This window comes from Macaca mulatta, chromosome 1 (assembly GCF_049350105.2).
Source record: "Macaca mulatta isolate MMU2019108-1 chromosome 1, T2T-MMU8v2.0, whole genome shotgun sequence".
Classification (NCBI taxonomy): Eukaryota; Metazoa; Chordata; class Mammalia; order Primates; family Cercopithecidae; genus Macaca; species Macaca mulatta.
Window position 1 is genome coordinate 32,447,744 of NC_133406.1, and position 21,743 is coordinate 32,469,486.

The window sequence follows — 21,743 nt, forward strand, 5'->3', positions numbered from 1 at the left end:
TCCAAAAAGCTGCACATTTTTAAAAATTAATTAATGTATTTATTTATTGGCAAAAAGAAAACATTTATTTAACTCAGATTATTTTCTTGCTTTAACTAGGAACTTGAACATCAGAGAGGAGCCCTTATGAATGAAATCCAAGCTGCAAAAAACTCTTGGTTTAGCAAAACCCTGAACTCTATCAAAACGGCCACGGGCACCCAGCCATTGCAGCCAGCACCGGTCACCCAGCCACCCAAGGAGAGCACATAGTTCCAGCCTTACCCAAGCACAAGAGCACAATGTTCAAAGCAGTGGAAATCTGGGAGGATTCTTCCTGGTGTCCCTTTGAAGGAAAGTCAAGGAGGCCAGAAAACAAGCCAGAATCTTTCAGTAGCTCTCTTTCTTGTATGACACTTTTCAAAGGGAGGTTATTTAAACTGACCTGTTTTATGTTGAATATCTATTTTCCAGCTTCTTCATGGAAGGCCATGTTCAGATCCATCATAGTATTAACACATTATTTTGTTTGCCTGATGTTTAGTTGGAAATAAGTAATTCAGAACTAAATGCTCTTTTATTTAGAACTAATTATTCATAATTATTTTTATCTTACGTAAAAATGGAGATATCTGTTATTCCAAGGTTGAAGTGAAGTGATAGGAAGATCTTTGTCACAGGAAAAAAAAACATTGAAACCTAAACCTCTTAGCTTTTCAGGATTTATTCAGATAAAGCACACTGTGGGGCCAGGCATGACTGCTCTCAGGTTTCCTCCTGAGCCTGATTCCCAGGGGAGTGATAATCCTGTCCAAAGGAAAGAACCAATCAGTGATCATTGGTTTACTTTCATTATCTGGAAATGAAGTGCCAGGAATAGATGGGCTATTCAGATTATACATTAGGTAAAAGGAACTGAGATTTTAATAAGTGTAGGTTAGGATCATTTGGGCTGTGGTATTCTAACAGATCCTTTTAAGAACTCCACATGGGACTTGTGAGTTCCTAAGTATGCCTAAGTATGGACACAGATGTGACTTCTGGCACTTATAAAGTTAAAGGTGGATGTTGCGCCTTACAGACTTAGGGAGCCTTTACCAGAGACGCCTAAAAAGTCCCAGGTTCAGCCATTGTGCTGAATAGAGTGGAATACAGAACCAGGGACAGAGTATTTCATTTAACATTGATAGATATTTGCTAAGGAAACACTAACAATACTGTAACTTTGTTAAAGGACATAGTATTGAAATGAGAAATAGAGGTCAGGCTCACATCATCTTAGCTTAATGTTGGGCAACTTTTTCCAATTTCGGTAGTTCACTGAAAACGTGTCCTTCATACCCATAAAGAGATACAAATGCATTTGTAACATTTTTGATTGAATATAAAATCTTTACAGAAATACGTATCTCATGGAAAGGTAAAGCTATTGTTTAAAAATTAGTGGAAATATTTTTTCAATTATATTTAACATGCCTATAAAAATAGTCCTTGCAGGAAATTATTTGATAAGAGCAAAACTATTTTTATTTTATAAACTATTTTGGAGGCCTCTGTTCCTTTCACACCAACCAAACTACTATTAGATATGTACAACAACATTTGTTGATATACATCATTGGCCTCATTGTTGAACATATTATTTGCAAAGAATCTTAAACTCTGCAGTGCCAGAATGATTTTCATCTGTGCCATATGTTGCAATTAAAAGTAACACACCCTTAGAAAAATCAAATAAGAGCCATCTCCACCCCAGGAGGATACAGCAAGTTGCTCACGGTGGATCTTTTCCTCTAAAATGATCTTTTATGTTCTAAAAAGTGAAATCCCCTTTTTCTGTGTTTATATTATCTACAGCCCATAAAACTGATGTGATTATTATGTTATACTCATCAGATAATACTTTTCTTACATAAATCTTTTGTTGTTCTGACATCTTTCATTACAAAATTTATTTTCTTACCAAAAAGGAACATAACTCAGCATTCCAGGTGTCTATATTGACTTTAATATTCTCTACATGGTGGTCTAGAGAAGCTAATTTTTTTTTTTTTTTTTTTGTAAAATATAGTAGCTAGAAAATGTTATCTTGGCACTTGTTTTTGTAAATCATTTCGTATAGGCTGTTAGCTTTACTGGTACTTTACGCTTTGATTCCAAGAAGCCCTGTGCAGTTGCCTTATCAAATGGCCAGCTAAATTAAAGATGCTCTTTTGTGTTGTGAATTTCATAATTCTGTACAGAGCTTGTTTCAACTTACAAAAATAAGTACATTCCACAGAATGCCTAAAGTGCATAATTTTCTTTAAATAATAGGTGAGGGAGAAACATAATGGCTCTAGGTTAATCCCTTATCTGGAGACCTTGTTCAACTTCATAGTCCCTTTCCTTTTGAAGAGAAAAATCCTCCCCCAGCCAAGCATGGTGGCTCACGTCTGTAATCCCAGCACTTTGGGAGGCCAAGGTGAGTGGACCACCTAAGGTCAGGAGTTTGAGGCCAGCCTGGCCAACATGGTGAAACCCTGTCTCTATTAAAAATACAAAAATTAGCCAGGTGTGGTGGCGGGCGCCTGTAATCCCAGCCTATTCAGGAGGTGGAGGCAGGAGAATTGCTTGAATCCAGGAGGCAGAGGTTGTAGTGGGCCAAGATTATGCCATTGCACTCCAGGCTGGGCGACAAGAGCAAAATTCTGTCTCAAAAAAGAAAAATCACCAGGTACATACCTCTCAAGTTTGATAAGTCCATCTTTTGAGTTTTCTTTTAGCTCTTTCAAAAGATTGTAAGGGCAATACATAGTTGTTTTTTTTTTTATTCTCCAGCCCCATATCATACTTGGATATGCCTGTTGGTACCATAAGCCTAAACTCTCCCTCACTGCAATGCCTTTGAGTCAGCAGCAATAGTAAAGACAAGAAACAAAGAAAATTCAGAATTTGGTATGTGGTATGATTGTTCATACAATATGTTATAATAGCAATATTCCAAACAATATGTCCTTCACTGTCTGTTGTTTGAAAACTCATGCATCCCAGCATGAAGTAACTACTAGTTTTAATTTCACTTATTTTGAGATATATTTGAGAATTGCATCTCTTCTATTGAATTTCATTTAGAAGAGATGAACCAGCCAAATATCCAGGAAAGTTTCAAAATATTCTAGTGTTTTTCATCCTTTCCTAGGATGTGCTCTGTATAAAACATTCCTCTGAAAATCTAATATTTGTAATATCTAAGAATTGATCATTTCTATTTTCATTAAATTCTGTAGAAAAAAATAAATGAATGAAATTCAACTTCATAATTCAGCTCATCAGCTTTTATATCTTGAGAATCTTAACACATTCTTTAAATCTGAAAGAAACCAAGCTGGATTTTGCAGTGCATATGTTTGCTAGCTTCCCACATCCTGAACCATGTCAAAATTTGGTTATATTTAGTTATATATAATTTAATGCAAAGAAATTCTCAGTTACTTAATGTTCTGTTTATTTATGAGTGCCTATCAGGAACACTAATAGGAATGCCATTCAACTGGTGTCTTCTCCTGCCCTTCTCCCAGCTGTTAAATTAGTACTTTCTTCTTCATTGGCTTTCTGAAATGCCCTGAGTAAAGTAGAAAAGCGACCTTTGTATGGATGTGGGGATATTTAATACTATGTATCTTGTTTCATTTTTTTCTAGGGTGTATTAATATTTATTTTTCTCCAACGCCTGCTCCATTTTCTTAAAATATTTTCCAGTTAATAGTTAGTTGCTTTATTTCCTAGCTGAAGTGAGAAAACCAAGAGAAAACAACACAGATTTGGGCAGAGGAGATACAGTTAGATCCTTAAAGGAGTCAGCCACCCACCCAGAAGGAGAATCACATGTGTAACTGATGTAGGGGTTTAAGCCTTCTTTTACTTTCGCTAAAATCAGTCTACTAACTCTTCCACCAACCTTTGCATCAAACACTTAGGTAGCTGCCTGATTAGGGGGCCCCTTGAAGGGGGAAAAAAAAACTTTTAAAAAATTAAATGCCTTGGTTTTATCTTCTGGGAAAGAACACTTTTACTTAATTAGCAAGATGATTACATTATATAACTTGCCCTTAAAAACACTCCAAAATACTGACTCCTTTGCTCCAATTACAAGTGAGAGAGTGAAGAAATTCTGTTGTATGATTTGAACACTATTAGGTTTGTATGTGTGTTTAATTGGAAGAATTTTATATAGAGTATCTCTGCTTCTTTTGTTTCCCTGGGTACCACACAACCAAATACACATTGAGATTTCAAGAAATAAGGATGAAAGCCAGAAGGCCAGACCACAGCTCTGCAGCCTGTTTCCTACTATCAGATATGAAACTCTTTCTCATTACCATGCTGATAGTCACACTGAACTAGAACTGTCCCAACACATACTTTCTCTCTCATAGTGGCTTCCATTTAACACAGGCAAAGCCCTTTACCTTAGCAAATTCTTTATCTTTCAAAAGTGACCAAAATGAGGACTTCAACCTTGGTTGCTCCTCAATAGAGATGCTGATCTTGAGTTGTAATGAGAAAAGTGGACATATAGATTTTAGTGACTGCAGTCAGCTCTCTGGCATTCCTTTCTCAGTTTGCATCTAAAAGACTACAATATGTCAAGCTTATCTCCACCTGAATTTGCTGCCTACTATAAAAACATTTCATTAATATATCTCATTCTTCCTACCTCCATCTCTGGTTTGTCATTAGTGGTATTCTGAAAAGCTTAAGAAAAAAGAATCATTGAGTAGAAAGTGAACATTTTAAGTTATTTTCCTTTTTCACTGGCAATTAGTTAACATGTAAAATCTTTTCCATTAAACTCTATAACTTTTAATAACTATATATTATATATGGGATAAAATATATGGACTGAATTGTGAGAATATAAATGCATCGAGAGACTCTGGTGTCATGAAAGCACAAGAATAAGGCTGGAGATGGTCCCAGATCCAAGATGTCCCAAAAGCCTTTTGTATCAGTTTCTCTATTTTTGGTATTTTGCATAATGCATGGATCCTTAGTTCAAATGAGGGACACAGTTTCTCAGCCCCACTTCTTTCTTTCCAACTCCTACCTTTCCCTTGCAGAGGAGGTAGTAGAGATTCTGAATTATCTATTATGAATTCTATTATTTTGTCCATGGCATCTCTAATGAAAACAGGTTCTAGAATAAAGGAGTTGATTAGTCTGAACAGTACTAATTAACTACAAAAATGTTAGTGATCAGCCTCTTCCTCTATAAACGATGACCAATTAGATGTTTCCATAATTCCATGTATTATGTATAGTACACTCTATAAATGTAAATGTAATGCTTGTCTAAAAAGTGCAATTTATTGTACATTGTCCCAACAAATGTTTACTTTTATAATTGTTACGAACTTGAATTGGATTAGTATTTTGTTTTTATGTGTGAATGAAGCCTTGTGAAATAAACAAATGCAACTGAGAAGGTAACAAGGTGACTGTTTTTGTGAGCCAGTGATGTTTTCAATGCTTTGTGTTGCCCCTTTGGCCCCATTAAGCAGTAATAAACATTTGTTCTGAAGTTCATGTATGTCTTTTTAATTTTTTTTAGTTGACTTTATTCTGACTCATTTGAACCCAATGTTTATGTAACACTTCTTACACCTGACACTAGACTCCAGTCAACTTAGAAAACAGTATATACCCTGCAAAAATGATATCCTGTGCAGCACCACCACAAAGTGCCTTATTTTCCTCTCTACTGAGGTTCCTTGATTCCAAGTAACAGAAACCTTTGCAAGCTAGCTTAATAATAGTAATTTTAAGAGGCAATTAACCAAAAGGAAATAGGATATCTGTATCATAGGTCCCAAAGGCCAAACACTTGGGCCTGAACTGGCACTAGGACAAGGGGCTGGAATGCCATCAGGACCCTGAAAGCAATTGTTCCCATAATTGTGCTTCTGCTTGTCCTTCCAGATGACACTTACCTGCTTCATTCTTCTCTCTGAAAACAGGCTTTCTCTGCTTCTAAGTACACAGCTACCAAGTTTACATATCCTCTCTTCAAACTACCAGCAGAAGACTGCCATCTCAATTGTTCCAATCACAAGTTCTGGAAAAAAAATATGATTGGCTAATCCCGGGTCAGGTAGCTGCTGTTAAGTCCTTTAAGGTACAGCAAGGTAGGAGATATATAATTCAAACTAAACTTCAGAGGCACTTATGAAAGTGGAAATCGTGTGCAGAGAATCCCAATCATATCTCATTTGCATTTGCATTTTGTTCTGGGAATCCACGGAACCCAAGTGAAATACCAAGAGATTGGTCAGCTCCTCTTGGAATTCGGCATGTATTAAAAAATAATAAAAGACTGTAAGATTACAGATTTTGGTCCAAATTCAGACCACAGACATCCTTCATTTGGCCATGTGGTGTTTTCTGTTTGTTTTCTGAGACGGTCTTGCTCTGTCACCCAGGCTGGAATGCAGTGGCGTGATCTCAGCTCACTGCAATCTCCACCTCCCAGGCTCAAGTGCCTCCCACTTCAGCCTCCCAAGTAGCTGGGACTACAGGCAAGCACCACCACGCCTGGCTAATATTTCTATTTTTTACAGACAAGGTTTTGCCATGTGGCCAGGCTGGTCTCAAACTCCTGAGCTCAAGCAATCCACTTGCCTCAGCCTCCCAAAGTGCTGGGATTACAGGCATCAGCCACTATGTCTGGCCCCCTCTGGTATTTTAAACAATGTGAAATTTTACATAAAAAGTAAAACAAAATTACTCAGAAGTGCTCACTTCAACAGCATATACACTAAAACTGTAATCTACAGAGAAGATTGGCATGTCGCCTGCACAAGAATGACACACAAGTTAATTAAGCATTCCATATTTTGCACAGTCCCCAGAAGGTCATTTCTTTATCTACTGACAAGCCCCAAGAGAACAGTATGAGTCATAGCAAAAAAAATTAAAAATTCAAAATATCCATTGAATTTGGCAGTTAGGAAATCATAAGTAAGCTTGACAGGTACAATAACTGGGGGAAGCAGAAAGGCTGCCTGCAATCGGACAACTGAATGAGAAATAATTTCATTTTGAAAAGAAAATTATTCCAAACTTTGGAAACAAGGCAAAAAGGTGAGTGGCATGTCCTTTCAGTGTCAAACCAAGGACTAGGGGATTGCACTTTGTTTATTTCATTGTTTACTATTGATTTAAAAGTCCTATACTGAATCTATACAGTAACTTCTAGATTTTTGTCCAATAAGAATGCAAATCCCTACTTCCTTTCCAGTGGAACAGATAACACCAAAAGTTACAGTTTATTACCCTGTGACACATTAACAGGTTTGTATCTAACCTTCCCACCTTACACTAACATTACATTGTTAAATTGCCTACAAATACCTGGCTACTCAAATACACTCTCATTAACCAATGAGTTGAATTAAGTATTTGTCACATGTCCATTTATATTTGCATAATATTGTCTGGAAAAGCCTCCCTTAGTGTTACTTCTGAAAGACCTAAACAGAGTGAAGAAACGATCTGTGTGATGAACTGGAGGAAGAGGATTACAAGTGGAGAGAAAGCTGGGTACAGACTTGGAGGCAAGAGCAAACCCAGTGGGTTCAATGACTAAGAAAAATGCCAGACTGTTTAAATCAGGGAGTGGGGAAGGAAGAGTGGTGAGAGATGGGTTCTGATGTGAAGCTCATAAAGGTGAGATAAGATACGTAAAACACTCAAGTTCACAGTAAGGAGTTTGTACTTTATTTTAAGCCTAATAGAAAGCTGTCAGAGGTTTTTAAGCAAAGGGATATAATGATCTGAAAAGATATCGCAGGCTGCTCTGTGGAAAACTAACCCTAAAGGCACAATGGGGAAGCAGAGAAACCAGTTAGGAAGCTAAAATTTCAGACAAAATAATGATGGCTTGCACCTGGGTGTGTAGGGTAAGAATTATCTTTTCCTTCTACCCATTTTAGGCTCATTGGCTTGGGATGCTGTAACAAAAGACAAATTAACAAGAGAAAAGCATAAATATTGTTAGTTTTACATAACATGCGAACTTCATAAAGAAATAAAGACCCAAATAAATAGTTAACCTTAGTGTTCTTTAGAGTAGGTTTGAAGAAGAATGAAGAATTGTGGGAAAATGTGATGGGGCTAAAAGACTGTGATCTAAGGGTAATAAACTGGGGGAAACTTAGCAAGGCCTGATGTTCATATTCATCTCTACGTTCCTGTGTTTTCAGAGATAAAGATGTTACTTTTATTCCAGGTATAGACAGGGCAACTCTCACATTAGGGTATTACGTCCTGCTTCAGGGCAGAAAGGTGCAAGAAAGTTAGAGACATTCCTGCATATGTTCTTTCTCAAATTCCTTCAGTTTAAAGTATTCAGTATGTCTAGGTGCCATATTCTTGGGTAGCATGCCCCAAACCCTGTCAGGTGGTAGAAGCAGAGGTTGTGAGAAGTCGTTTAATTCGCTACATATTTTGAGATTAAGCCAGTAAGGCTTGCTATATGATAAGATGTAAGGCCTGAGATAGAAGACTCACCTGTGACTCCTTAGCCTGAGCAATTAAGAGAATGAGGTGACTGTTCACTGCATTAGGTCAAGCTTTCACTCGGTGCAGTGCGATATCTGTTTTTATTTAATTATGTACTTAACAATTCCAGGCTATTGGTTGGCCACTTCAAAAAAATACGATAAAATACACAGCTCTTAGGAGTTCATCCCACGAACTTTGACAATTGTATGTATGGGTGTAATATTTCTATTACCTTGGCAAATTCCCCCCCACCCCCGCAGGGCCTTAAATATAATCTATAGAAGAAACTACGTACATAAAAATACGTTTACAACTTAATTTCTAAAGTGAACCCACCTATTTATAAATCAGTGTCTAAATCAAGTAACATTACCGGAACCTCAAAAGCCCCCTGGTGGCTCTTCCACGTCATTGTCCTTCCCACTACGCTCATTAACACCATGGGCTAGTTTTTAGACTTCATTTAAATTGAACCACACAATATGAACTCTTCTGTGTCTGGCTTCTTTCCCTTAATGTTATTTTTTGTGTGAAATTCACGCATGTTGCGCTTCGGTAATTTATTTTTGTACTGTACTTCCGATTCTTTATTACAGATAATGGTCAGCCTCCATTTCGCTAAGAGCTTTTTTTCCTCTCCGAGTTGCTGATTCTAATCGCTGCCTTGGGCGATCTATAAAGCTGAGTGCTCGCTATGTAACCTCTCAGGGGTCGCCGCCTTGGACGATCAAAAAAGCTGAGCGCGGGCTATGTGATCTCTGAGGGGTTGTTTCCAACCGTGTTGTTGACATCTTGAGCCTGCCAAGGACTAGAATAACCTGAAAACTAGGCTTCTCTGGGGTCTCGCTGAGAGGCAGCGTTAGAACCAGAAGAGAACATCGTCTCCAGAAGACATTCCACCATTTTCTTTGATGGTAAACAGGCTCACTTATACCGAATCCAAACCCAGGCGAGAACTACGGACTCTTGAAATGGTCGGTGAAAGAGGCGAAAGCACCAGGAAATTATGCTTCAACAGTCCACGACAAAAGGAGGGTCTGAAACTGTGGCCAAACGCCGACCCTTTCGTTAGGGCCTTGACCTGGGCTTCCGCCACGGGGCCGGGTCATGTGGCCAACGCAGCTCCACCTCCTACCGCGGCCAATGATGACGACACGAGGTCGGAGCGGACAGAGAGCGGTGACGTCTCCACTGCGGCAAACTCACTGAAAATCAAACCGCTACCATTAGGAGTCCTCCACGCTTAACATATCCATTCATTCTCGTTTGAACATAACCAGGCAGCTCCTTCTCCCCATTTTTTGCCTTCTCGCGGAGGCTGAGAGACTAGCCTTACACAACATGGCTGCCTGGTGTGTCTGGTGTCCTAGAACGGACGGAAGACTCTACTCATCTTCCGACTTGGACTCCGAAAATCGGTACGTTATTTCCGGGGCTGGGTTAAGGCAGCGGTTCCGAGCTGCGACTGCGCAGCCTGGCCTAGTGCGGTCAAATTACAATACATAAAGTTGTCGGGGTGGAGAGTAAGGCATTACTCTGCTCGGACTGCTGGTTCGCTCGCGAGACTTGAGCGTTGCTAGGAGATTCGGCAGGCGGGCGGAGCCAGACTCGGCGGGGCGGGGAGGGGCGGGGCCACACTCTGCGAGGCGGGGAGGGGTGGGGCCAGGCTTGGCGGGTGGAGCGTGCTCGCGGTGGGCGGTGGCGGCGGCGGCCTCGCGAAGGTTCCAGATCCGTCGCGTGCGGGAGGCGGGCTGCGATCTCGCGCAGGGTCGGTGTGCTCGCGGGCTGCGGCGCCGCGACTCGTGCGAGTGGGCGTCTGCGCTCGGTTTGAGGGCTCCGCGCGGCGTTTCCTGTTCTCTCCTCTGCGCGGCTGCAGCTCGGGCCTTCGGCCTGATCCAGCCCCCATGGCTTCAGAAGAGGTAAGTGGTTCGGCCCCATCTTCTTCATGCTCCCCGGCTGGAGCTGCAGTGCCAGCCTCCCGCCCCACCGCCGTTTCCGTGGGCTGAGCCGCCCTGCGGCGACCCGGTGCCGCGGCAGTCGGCGCGCCGCCTTCCCTGGGGGACGCCTCATTCGCCCTTTCCTGCGCCGTCGGCTCCCCGCGCTTCCCCTCGGCCTCGCACCCCACCCGCCTGCCGGGCCGGAGCAGGGGTGTGCGGCGATTCTCCGTGCAGGCGGTGCGGGGAGTGGGTCTGAGAGAGCTGCCCCCTGCGCGTGTTCCTCAGGCCCTTTCTGCGCTGGTTTCCCAGCCAGAGGACAGGAAGCTTCATTCAAGCAAAGCTGGGTGCAAACATGAGTGTCGTTTATGGTAGAGGGCGGTTGGAGGGTGAGAAGTTTTCGGTGCTAGCACTTGAATTCTCTTAGTCATGTTTTCTCTACACACGAGGAGCTGTGTTACTCTGGGCAAGTTGTTTAGCTTTTCAGTGTCGCAGTAGCATCCGTTTCATAGAGTTGTTAAAAAGTATGATTTCTAGGGGTTTAAACCAGTGATTGGCAAACAGCAATCTGCTGTATGTGATTTTTAAAATAAATAACTTGGAAAATTAGTTGTAATTAATAGTAAGAAACCCAATGGCCTGTGTTAAAGCTCCGTAAACTCTGAACGTTGGAGAATTAAATTTTATGGAGACTTGGTTTGCTCAGTTAGAAAATGGGAATGATAGTACTTGTATTGCTCATTTCCTGGCCTAAGGGGGAGGTGAAGACGGAACAGTTATTCACAGTTAAGTGTTGTGTGTGTAGTAACTAGATTTGCTTTATGAAAACAAGTACTGGGAAATCCCAAGCCTTTTTTTTTTAACTCAAAATCTTTTCTTTAAATGAAGAAAAACTCTGAGATTTGTGTGTTCTAGTATTAATCTAGGTATCTTGTGACAAGTCTTTTAAGGTAGGTCTTGGGTACTATGTGCCCCTAGGAGAGAACATCAGTCATGCAGGTGGATAGCTCAGTATTAGTCCTCTTGAGAGTAGAGAACGTTCTCAGTTTAGGTACGTAGAAGTAGACATTTAAGGGCACTTCATTTTTGTTTTGTTTGAGATAAAATTCAAGTTTTTAACCATTTTAAAGTGTATAATTCAGGTATTTTGTTTTTTTTTTTTTAAATATATTCAGTGTAGTGTAGCCATCACCACTGTCTAGTTTCAGAACATTTTCATCACTCCAAAAAGAAACCGTTTAGTGTCTTTTAAACAATTGCTTCCTATTCCCCCTCAGCCCCTGACAACTACTCATCTTATACTTTCTGTGAATTTGCGGATTCTAGGCATTTCATATAAATGGAGTCACGCTGTATGTGGCCTTTTGTTTTTTGGCTTCTTCAACTTAGCACTAACATTTTCAGGTTCATCCATGGTGTAGAGTGTATTAGTACACATGCTCTTTATGGCTAAATAATATTCTATTATATGCGTATGGCACATTGTGTTTATCCTTTCATCCGTTTATGGACATTTATTTCCACTTCTTTTTTTGAGATGGAGTCTCGCTCTGTCGCCTAGGCTGAAGTGCAGTGGCGCAGTCTCGGCTCACTGCAATCTTCGTCTCCCGGGTTCAAAGGATTCTCCTGCCTCAGCCTCCTGAGTAGCTGGGATTACAGGCGCGCGCCACCATGCCCTGCTAATTTTTGTATTTTTAGTAGCGACCGGGTTTCACCACGTTGGCCAGGCTCGTCTCGAACTCCTGATCTCAAGTGATCTGCCCGCCCGCCTCGGCCTCTGAAAGTGCTGGAATTACAGGTGTGAGCCATGGCGCCCTGGCTTATTTCCACTTCCTGACTAGCATAAAAATAATGCTGCTGCGAGTGCTGTGTACAAGTTTTTTGTGTGGATGTGTTTTCAGTTCTCTGGGGTATATACCTAGGAGTGGAATTACTGGTTCAAATGGTAACTTTTTGAGAAACTGTTAGACCTATTTCCAGAGTGGTTGCATCATATTTCCACAAGAAGTGTTTGAAGCTTCTAGTTTCTCCACATCCTTATCAACATTTGTTATTTTCTGGGGTGTTCTATTTTTGTTTCTTGGTTTATAACACCATCTTGCTGGGTGTGAAGTGGTATCTTGGGAATTTGATATGCGTTTACCCAATGATGAAGATGTTGAGCATCTTTAATGTTCTTGGTGTCCATTTCTGTATCTTTGGAGAAATGTGTGTTGAATTCCTTTGCCCATTTTTGAGGCACATTGGTGTTAATGCCTCCTAGTGAAAAATTAGGAAATAGGAAGATAGAGCTTGAATGCGTTACGGGTAGGGATAAAAGGGAAATAAAATTTTTATATACGTAAAACAAATACATGCCAAGAAGGCAAGGAAAATTACATGATAAATTAGATAAGAAACTATCTAGGACATCTTAAAGTATTTGTGCAGAAAAAGCAGATCTTTTTTTGGTTTCAAGTCTGCCAACAACAGAACTGAGGAACTGTCTCAGTTTTAAGTTTTTTCAGTGGATACTTTATAATAAAAAGAGTAATTTAGAGCCAAAACTGGCAATAAAGAGGGCTTGGGAATTCAGCCATTGGGGGAATCCCTTGCCTAATTTGAATTACTTTTCTGATTCTGCTAAAGCATTCCTATTTCAGTCAAAAAGCAAAACCTCGTACTTAGACTTACTATATTTCATTTTACATTTCAATATTTTATGAATTAGGAGTTGTAGAATCAGCGTTTTTTTTTTTGAAACCATTAAAATGTATTATTTTGAACGGAAACATCTTGGTTCTATGCTCAAAAGACGAGTTTGCAAGAGTTTTTGTCATAGTATTATGAGCTGTTCTTGGAAGGGGAGAGTGTGGACAAGAGGGTTGGGCAGAGTTGAACTTTTTTTTTTTTGATACTGAGTTTTGCTCTTGTTGCCCAGGCTGGAGTGCAATGGCGCGATCTCGGGTCACCGCAACCTCTGCCTCCCGGGTTCAAGCAATTCTCCTGCCTCAGCTTCCTGAGTATCTGGGATTACAGGCACATGCCACCATGGCCGCCTAATTTTTGAATTTTAAGTAGAGACGGGCTTTCGCCATGTTGGTCAGGTTGGTCTCGAACCCCTAACTTCAAGTGATCCACCCGTTTGGCCTCCCAAAGTGCAGGGACTACAGGTGTGAGCCACTGCACCCGGCGAGAGTTGAACTTTTTATACCATGTCATCTGTTGTAGATAGGCAAAACTAGGGCATCTGAGTTAAATGAGATAATAAAAGACTAGTAGTAAAAGAAAAGAATTAGTTCTGTTATTGCATTTTATAAGACTATTAAGAAACAAAGGCTTTCAAACGCTGTTGTGCGTCTGATATTCTGAGTTATAAAGCACTAAAAGACTTTTAAATTGAGCTTTTGATATAATCAAGCTGTGACACAAGATTTTTTTGGTCAAGTTGCTAGTATCAAGCTAGAGTGTAAAGTTACTGTAAGAAGTGAAACAGCTGTTTGGAAAGATCTTGTGTATTTGCAGTATGTCAGAGGGTAATTGGGGGAAAAAGACTTAGGCTCAATAATTTTCTAACATTGTCTTTAACTCTTGAATTTCATAAAATGTTGCCTCTATCTCTCGAAAGTAAAAAGAAGTAGACTTTAATAGATGATGGATTGGCATGAGAAGAAAATGAGAACGTGGTGGCTTTTTCAAAAGATAATTTCCAAGAGTATGTTGCATTTTGGGTCTTTTGTCACCTTCTATGCAACCAACTCCTACACTTCTAACTGTAAGACTGACCCAGCTTCAGAGCAAGACTTTTTCTCAAAAGCAGAATTTTTTTTTTTTTTTTTTTAATATTTTGTCTTAAAAATTCGGACTCTCTTTATTTGAGGTATTTGAGGTGGGAAGATCAGTGAAGACCAATCAGTGACAGAAAATGGAGCATTCATTACCTCAGTAAAGTTTGCTGTGTAGCATTTTACCATGGTCACTGTGTGTTCTCTCATCTCTTAAATTTTTAAAAGTGTCTAACATCTGATGACACTCGGATTAGATGTTAAAGGAAATCTCTGAATCCCTTGTCAAAAAAAAGTCTTTGTTTTACTGTTTAAATCGCAGATGTTTCTTGTAAATATTTTAAAGCAAATATAAACTGGAAAATTTGGGTTTGATTACCTTATTTATTGTTTGTTCAAGATTGTTCAAAGTTTTCCTTTTGGGAAAAAAAGGAAGCTTGAGTTAATTACAGTTAATAAGCTGGAGGGAAGAACTGAAGTTGCAACTCAATCCTAGAAAATTTAGATGAACCTCTTAATTTTTAGTGCTTATTTCAGTAAGTTGAAATGAGTGATAAGCACAATATCAAGCTATTTCCTTATTGATCATAGCTAACTTATTTTTTGTCTTAACACAGCTACAGAAAGATCTAGAAGAGGTAAAGGTGTTGCTGGAAAAGGCTACTAGGAAAAGAGTACGTGATGCCCTTACAGCTGAAAAGTCCAAGATTGAGACAGAAATCAAGAACAAGATGCAACAGAAATCACAGAAGAAAGCAGAACTTCTTGATAATGAAAAACCAGCTGCTGTGGTTGCTCCCATTACAACGGGCTATACAGTGAAAATCAGTAATTATGGTATGACTTGCTTCCCTGTGGCCAGTTTTGCCTCCGAGCAACCTATTCCTCATAGTGATCTAACAAATTCATCTTTAAATGAGTTTTGAGGCTGTGTTTTCGGTGGCTTGGAGGAAGACCCATCAGTTTTTATTTAATAAAACTTTCTTTAGATAGAAATAGGAAAGGATACATTCTAGAAGCTGTTAACAAGAATAAGGTGATTTACTACAAAGATGAGGAGTAGCAACAAGGAAGGAACTTATTCTGAAATTATTCAGTATATATGAGGCACCGCTTTGGTGGTGGTGGTGGTTTTTAATCATGTTTTATGTTTCACTCTGCCAACCACTACAATTAACTGAGGAGAGGAATCCAGTTAAATTCAGGAAATATTTTTGAGCACCTAATGTATATCACTATTGTGCTTGGACTTACGGATACACAACAGTGACTAAGACCCAATCCTTTCTCATGGTGTGGTTGGGACATAGACGTATAACTCATAGCATAACAATGTATTAGCAAAACAGTATTAGCAAAAACTAATACTGTTTTCCTTCAGTGGTGTATATAGTGTTTTTGTTTTGGCGGCAGTGCAACTTCAGTGAGAGTGATGAGCTCTCATTGGAGCAAGGACAGTCTGGTTTTTCTTTGTGCTAATAATGTCTAGCACATAATAGGTAACATAGCTGAGGAAATAATTCTGGAGGTGAGGAACAGGGAGAATTAGATGAGTGTGAAGGGTGAGCTGTACGTTCAGCAAAAGGAAGGGAACAGCATGAGCAGAGGACATGAATAGAGACTTGGAAGGCATGATCTATTTTGAGTATTGTTATAGTGAAAAGCATGTGTATGTCGTGCTTAAGTGATGTACTATATAGTACTACATGAAATTGCACCGTGTACTCAGTTGAGTATGGGAAACTGGTCTGAAGGTGTTTAGGATTATGGCATTTTAACCAGGAACATAGATTTGTGTTGAGGGAGAAACTTGTCAAACCGGAGGATGGACTGACTGGGAAGAAACTATTAATAAATGAAGTTCTCTGGAACCCTCTAGGGCATTTTTTTGATCAACACTATGTTTCTTTTTAATTTTCGTGGGTACATAGTAGGTGTATGTATTTATGGGGTACATGAGATGTTTTGATACAGGCATGCAGTGTGAAAACATGTCATGGAGGATGGGGCATGTTTCTATTCCGTAGGACTAAGTGAGGAAGAGTCAGGGATATGTATGTATATATTCTTGATAAACAGAAGATGCTTTTTGTGAAGTTTTTTATTTTCTACAAATACGATGGTATTTTGTGAAGCGTATATGTCTTGTATGTTGACAGAGTTCTTCTAGGTTAGAGACTTGCTGGTAGGTTGATAATACATACTGAAATGGCATTTAATAGATACCAGTAGGTTTGTCAGATTTGGATGAAGAATTGGAGTCGTTTACATTCTGTTTTGCCCTGGAAAGGAATTAAGAGCGCTAGGATTCCATTTGTTATACTACTTAGAGAAGTAGAAATGGTTATGGAATTAGACAGTATTGATACTTAGCCATCCAGCTTAGTGGAGAACTACCGATATTTAGATGTAGGACAAAATTGTTTCCATAAAAGCAGTAAATGAACTAATCTTTTTTTTTTTTTTTGAGACAGAGTCTCGCTCTGTAGCCCAGGCTGGAGTGCAGTGGCCGGATCTCAGCTCACTGCAAGCTCCGCCTCCCGGGTTCACGCCATTCTCCGGCCTCAGCCTCCCGAGTAGCTGGGACTACAGGCGCTGCCACCTCGCCCGGCTATTTTTTGTATTTCTTAGTAGAGACGGGGTTTCACCGTGTTAGCCAGGATGGTCTCGATCTCCTGACCTCGTGATCCGCCCATCTCGGCCTCCCAAAGTGCTGGGATTACAGGCTTGAGCCACCGCGCCCGGCCGAACTAATCTTAAAGAATGTATTTAGTGATCGTATTTTTATTCTGAAGGATAAAAAGAGCATAGGCTTTGTATTCAGAAACCTGGATTTGAATCTGAATTCTATCACTTGTTAGATGCCTAACTTTGGGTAGAGTACTTAACTGCTTTGAGGCTCCATTTCTCAACCTAGAAAATTTCTTGGGTTTCAAATTTTTGTATGACTGGATTTTCATAATTTTACTTTCCTGAGTTATGAGCCATGTGCATTTGCTGTTCTAGAGATAGTTTCAGAGACTTACTTATGTCCCATCTTTTGTTGTCGTTGCCAGGATGGGATCAGTCAGATAAGTTTGTGAAAATCTACATTACCTTGAGTGGAGTGCATCAAGTTCCCACTGAGAATGTGCAGGTGCATTTCACAGAGAGGTGAGTTCTCATTATATTGGGAAAGACGATGATCATTAACAGTCAACATTGCCTTATCTTGAGACTCTTTTCTTTGCAGTTTTTAAAATTCTTCTTAAATTTAGAATTAATTATCCTTTACAACTACTTTCAAGAGGTGAGCATTAACTGGCCAAATGCACACCCTGAAATAAAGCTAGCAGCTTTTTTTCCACTCTGATGGAGTAAGAGTACCTTTCATAGAACTAGAAAGATGATGTATTCACCATTGTGTTGCAGGTCATTCGATCTTTTGGTAAAGAATCTAAATGGGAAGAGTTACTCCATGATTGTGAACAATCTCTTGAAACCCATCTCTGTGGAAGGCAGTTCAAAAAAAGTGAGTGCTTTTTTTGGTCGTAATATTCTGAAACCTTACCAGATTGAACCTAGCTGATTTAGAATTGAGATGAACTGGAATGAATTTGTCCTGTAACAGGGACCACTGCCTGTTTAGTGAATGTTTCATTGGGACATAGCCAGGCTTATTTGTTTGTGTGTTGTTTGTGGCTGCTTTTGTGCTACAATGGCAGAGTTAAATGGCTGCAGCAGACCACATGGCCCTAAGTGAAACCTAAATATTTACTGTGTGGTCCTTGACAGAGAACATTTGCCAACTCCTTTTGTAGAAGAATAGGCTGTTGTAAGAATATTCCATTAAAATCAGGAAGGAAGTAAACGTTTGAAGGTAGTTAAGAGTGAGACTTGAGTTTTATGCCAGGTTTACCGCTTATTGTTTGTGACCTTTGGCAGCTTAATCACTCTGTGCCTCAGTTTCTGCATTTATGCAATAGTAATAATGTATTTCACAAAGTTGAAATGATACACTGAAGTGCAATACCATATGTAAAGTGCTTAAATTAATGGTAGTGTTGGCATTGTGCATAATACTCATATACATAAAAGGAGGTCTTAAGCACTTAGCCTCCTTGGAGTTAGAAACAGCTATAAAAATAAGGAAACTGTCTTTTAAAAACTACTCTTTATAATTTTTACTAAATCAGATAGTCCCTCTTTTCTGCCTAATTTGAATAAATGAAGTTTAATGCATTAGGTATATACATATGCCATTCTGCCATCTGTTTTTATAATACATAATTACTTAACAGCTTACAGGTGATACTCAAATATAGTTGGATTTGCTGTATTCCTGCACCCTTCCGCATCCACTAGTCCCGTACGTAGAGTACCAAAAGATCCCTAGAAGTCGTGTTGATCATTGTTTAAAGACCTGTACATTCATTGCCCTTCTTTCACACTTTCCAAATGCCTCACCTTGCTCCATACTGCCTTATGTGACTTGGTTTCTTGCCTATCCTCGACCCCTCTTATTATATTACTATCTCTCTCAGTCACTAAAATCCAGCCACTCCTCCTGCTCCTCAAACACACGAAGATCATCCCATCTTGGAGCCATTCTACATGGCTCTGCCAGCTGCCTTCTCCTGACCTTAAGCTTCAGCTCAGATTTTGCCTCAGGGAGGCCTTCCTAATGAAGTTCCTGCTCCCACCCCCATTAACACCTGCTTTGTCTTGCCAGCACTTTCTAGGATATGACGGTATTCAAGTTTTACTTATTTACGGTCTTTTCACGCCATGAATGTTCAGATTTTGGCCTATTCATACAAGTATTACTAGCACCCCAAATAAGTCTATACATACTAGGGACTTGATTAATTAAATAATTGTTTTGTCTTCTAAGCTGTATTTGTTTTCCCGCTTTTCTTCCAGGTCAAGACTGATACAGTTCTTATATTGTGTAGAAAGAAAGTGGAAAACACAAGGTGGGATTACCTGACCCAGGTTGAAAAAGAGTGCAAAGAAAAAGAGTGAGTCTACTTTCATTTTTTAAAGAATTTTAGTGTATTGTTTCAGATCATAGATTTTTAAGTTTGTCTTTATGGATAATATATTTCTGCTTTCAACTGTCAGAAACTACCTGAAGAGGGCGCGTCCAGCAAGTTGCTTTTTAAGGTCTTTGTAGTTAACAGTTGGCTCTTTAGTGTGGTTGTTAACCCTAGGCACTTCTATACAAATACTGTGCCTATTCCCAGATACTCTGTTTCAGTAGTTCGAGAGAGGCTCAGATACCCCTGTATGTTTTAAATTTCTCAGATGTTTGTGATACGTAGTTGTTTTCATTGTCACTGGTTTAGAGTGAAAAAGATAAAATATTTTTATCCTCCTTAATAATGACCTTTTAAAAATGTTTATTCAATGATACTTGCATTCTAGGTCAGTTCATCTTCTAGAGGTACTGACTAATTCAAGACTCAGGTCCAGATCTGTGTATCTCAGGCTTAAGAGGAGAGCTTTTCTAATTATAAAATACATGAGCTTCAGGGTACATCCATGTGTAATGTTTGTGATTTTCCCTCAATTTTTTTTTTCCAAATTATGAGGAAACATGCTTTTAAAAAATGAAAACAAGTTAGAAAATCAAATCTTTACTTTTTTTTTTTTTTTTTTGAGACAGAGTCTGGCTCTGTTGCCCAGGCTGGAGTGCAGTGGCCGGATCTCAGCTCACTGCAAGCTCCGCCTCCCGGGTTCATACCATTCTCCTGCCTCAGCCTCCCGAGTAGCTGGGACTACAGGCGCCTGCCACCTTGCCCAGCTAGTTTTTTGTATTTTTTAGTAGAGACGGGGTTTCACTGTGTTAGCCAGAATGGTCTCGATCTCCTGACGTAGTGATCCGCCCGTCTCGACCTCCCAAATCCTTACTTATTTTACCTGTTAAAAATGAGGCCAGGCGGGGTGGCTCATGCCTGTAATCCTAGCATTTTGGGAGGCCGAGGCGGTGGATCACCTGAGGTCAGGAGTTTGAGACCAGCCTGGCTGACATGGTGAAACTCCATCTCTACTAAAAATACAAAAATTAGCCGGACATGGTGGCACGTGCCTGTAATCCCAGCTACTTGGGATGCTGAGGCAGACAGAATTGCTTGAACCTGGGAGGCGGAGGTTGCAGTGAGCCAAGATCGCACCACTGCACTCCAGCCTGGGTGACAGAGCGAGACTCCGTCTCAAAAAAAAAAAAAAAAAAAAAAAAACATGGGAAATCCCTGTGCCTAAAAACAGCCCCTTACTATTTTGATGACCTCTTTCATGCACCAAGTGTGTGCATGCTTGGTAGGTGTGTGGTGTTTTCATTAAGATGAACTTAGGCGTGCCATTTTGATTGTGAATATCTTTGGATACACTGTCTTCCCTCTTATCCCTCTACTTCCTGCCAATGTTAACAACCTGAATTATAGTATCTTCCCCCGTGCCTTCATTTCTCCATTGTTGTATATATTTTCTTTTTAAAGGAAGCCCTCCTATGACACTGAAACAGATCCTAGTGAGGGATTGATGAATGTTCTAAAGAAAATTTATGAAGATGGAGATGATGATATGAAGAGAACCATTAATAAAGCCTGGGTGGAATCAAGAGAGAAGCAAGCCAAAGGAGACACGGAATTTTGAGACTTTGAGGTCCTTTTGGGAACTGTGATGTGATGTGGAAATACTGATGTTTCCAGTAAGGGAATATTGGTGAGCTGCATATATAAATTTGACAGATAGCTATTTACATAGCCTTCTAAGTAAAGGCAGTGAATTCTCCATTTCCTACTGGAGGATTTATTTAAATAAAATATGCTTATTAAACACTCCTGCAAAGATGGTTTTATTAGTACCTTGGTCATTTTGTTCAAGGAAGGGTTATAATTGCATTCTCATGTGAAATATAAAAAGCAAGTCTTGCCCAATAAAAACGCTACATTGTGTGTATTTTTTGTTCAGCTAAGAATTGGAAAAGTATTTGCTTGCCTTTAAGTTACTGACATCAGCTTCCACCAGTGTAAAAATTGAGTAAAACCTGAAGTTTTGCATAAAATGCAGATCGGTACCTGTGCTTGAAGGTTGCTGTAGAGCATCTGACCCCTTATTACCACCTTAAGCAATGTGTATGCCATGCATTACCATGCACTAATTCAATCACAGGTGTTTCTATCTAGATTGAAATATGTTTGTCAATGAATATAGAATAGAAACTAAATCTAAACATGACAATAATAGACACACATCTTTGTATGGTACCAGTTAGTTTTGCCGTGGATCAGATGGTTTATGAAAGTAATAACCATAAAGCAAAAAATAATCTGAAAGCCCGTCTATTCCTATGCTCAATAAAGTTAAGTTTTTCTTCATTAGAACAGTTTTATGATTTATTTGCCTAGGAGTATGTCAGAAAAATGAGGCTTCTAGTAGGAATTATTCCTATTGCCCCTGAAGTCAGGACCAGTGCCTGTGATCTCCATTACTATATTTTATTGGAGGTATTAACCAACACAGTTAGATCAGAGAAAGC

General features: G+C 39.7%; 2 protein-coding genes and 1 non-coding gene across 14 annotated transcripts in view; all 3 read left to right on the forward strand.

Moving 5' to 3' along the window:
• Positions 1 to 5,547, forward strand: part of RABGAP1L (RAB GTPase activating protein 1 like) — an 800,696-nt gene extending 795,149 nt beyond the window's left edge. For all 9 annotated transcript variants that reach the window (XM_078000298.1, XM_015123648.3, XM_015123657.3 and 6 more), the window contains one exon: positions 100 to 5,547. In XM_078000298.1, the coding sequence (XP_077856424.1) occupies positions 100 to 252 (153 nt within the window). In that variant the 3' untranslated portion in view covers positions 253 to 5,547. The remainder of the gene's footprint in view (positions 1 to 99) is intronic.
• Positions 5,548 to 6,751: 1,204 nt separating this feature from the next.
• On the forward strand, positions 6,752 to 6,857 carry LOC114674946 (U6 spliceosomal RNA). Its single transcript, XR_003726042.1, has one exon. It is a non-coding gene; the product is annotated as a U6 spliceosomal RNA (small nuclear RNA).
• A 2,799-nt stretch (positions 6,858 to 9,656) lies between these two features.
• Positions 9,657 to 21,585, forward strand: CACYBP (calcyclin binding protein). Of its 4 annotated transcripts, none has more exons than XM_077989838.1 (7): positions 10,242 to 10,442; positions 11,995 to 12,255; positions 14,839 to 15,058; positions 17,278 to 17,374; positions 17,633 to 17,732; positions 19,124 to 19,221; positions 20,701 to 21,585. In XM_077989838.1, exons 3-7 carry the CDS (start codon positions 14,953 to 14,955, stop codon positions 20,855 to 20,857), a joined length of 558 nt encoding a protein of 185 aa, XP_077845964.1. In that variant the 5' UTR covers positions 10,242 to 10,442; positions 11,995 to 12,255; positions 14,839 to 14,952; the 3' UTR covers positions 20,858 to 21,585.
• The last annotated feature ends 158 nt before the right edge of the window (positions 21,586 to 21,743 follow it).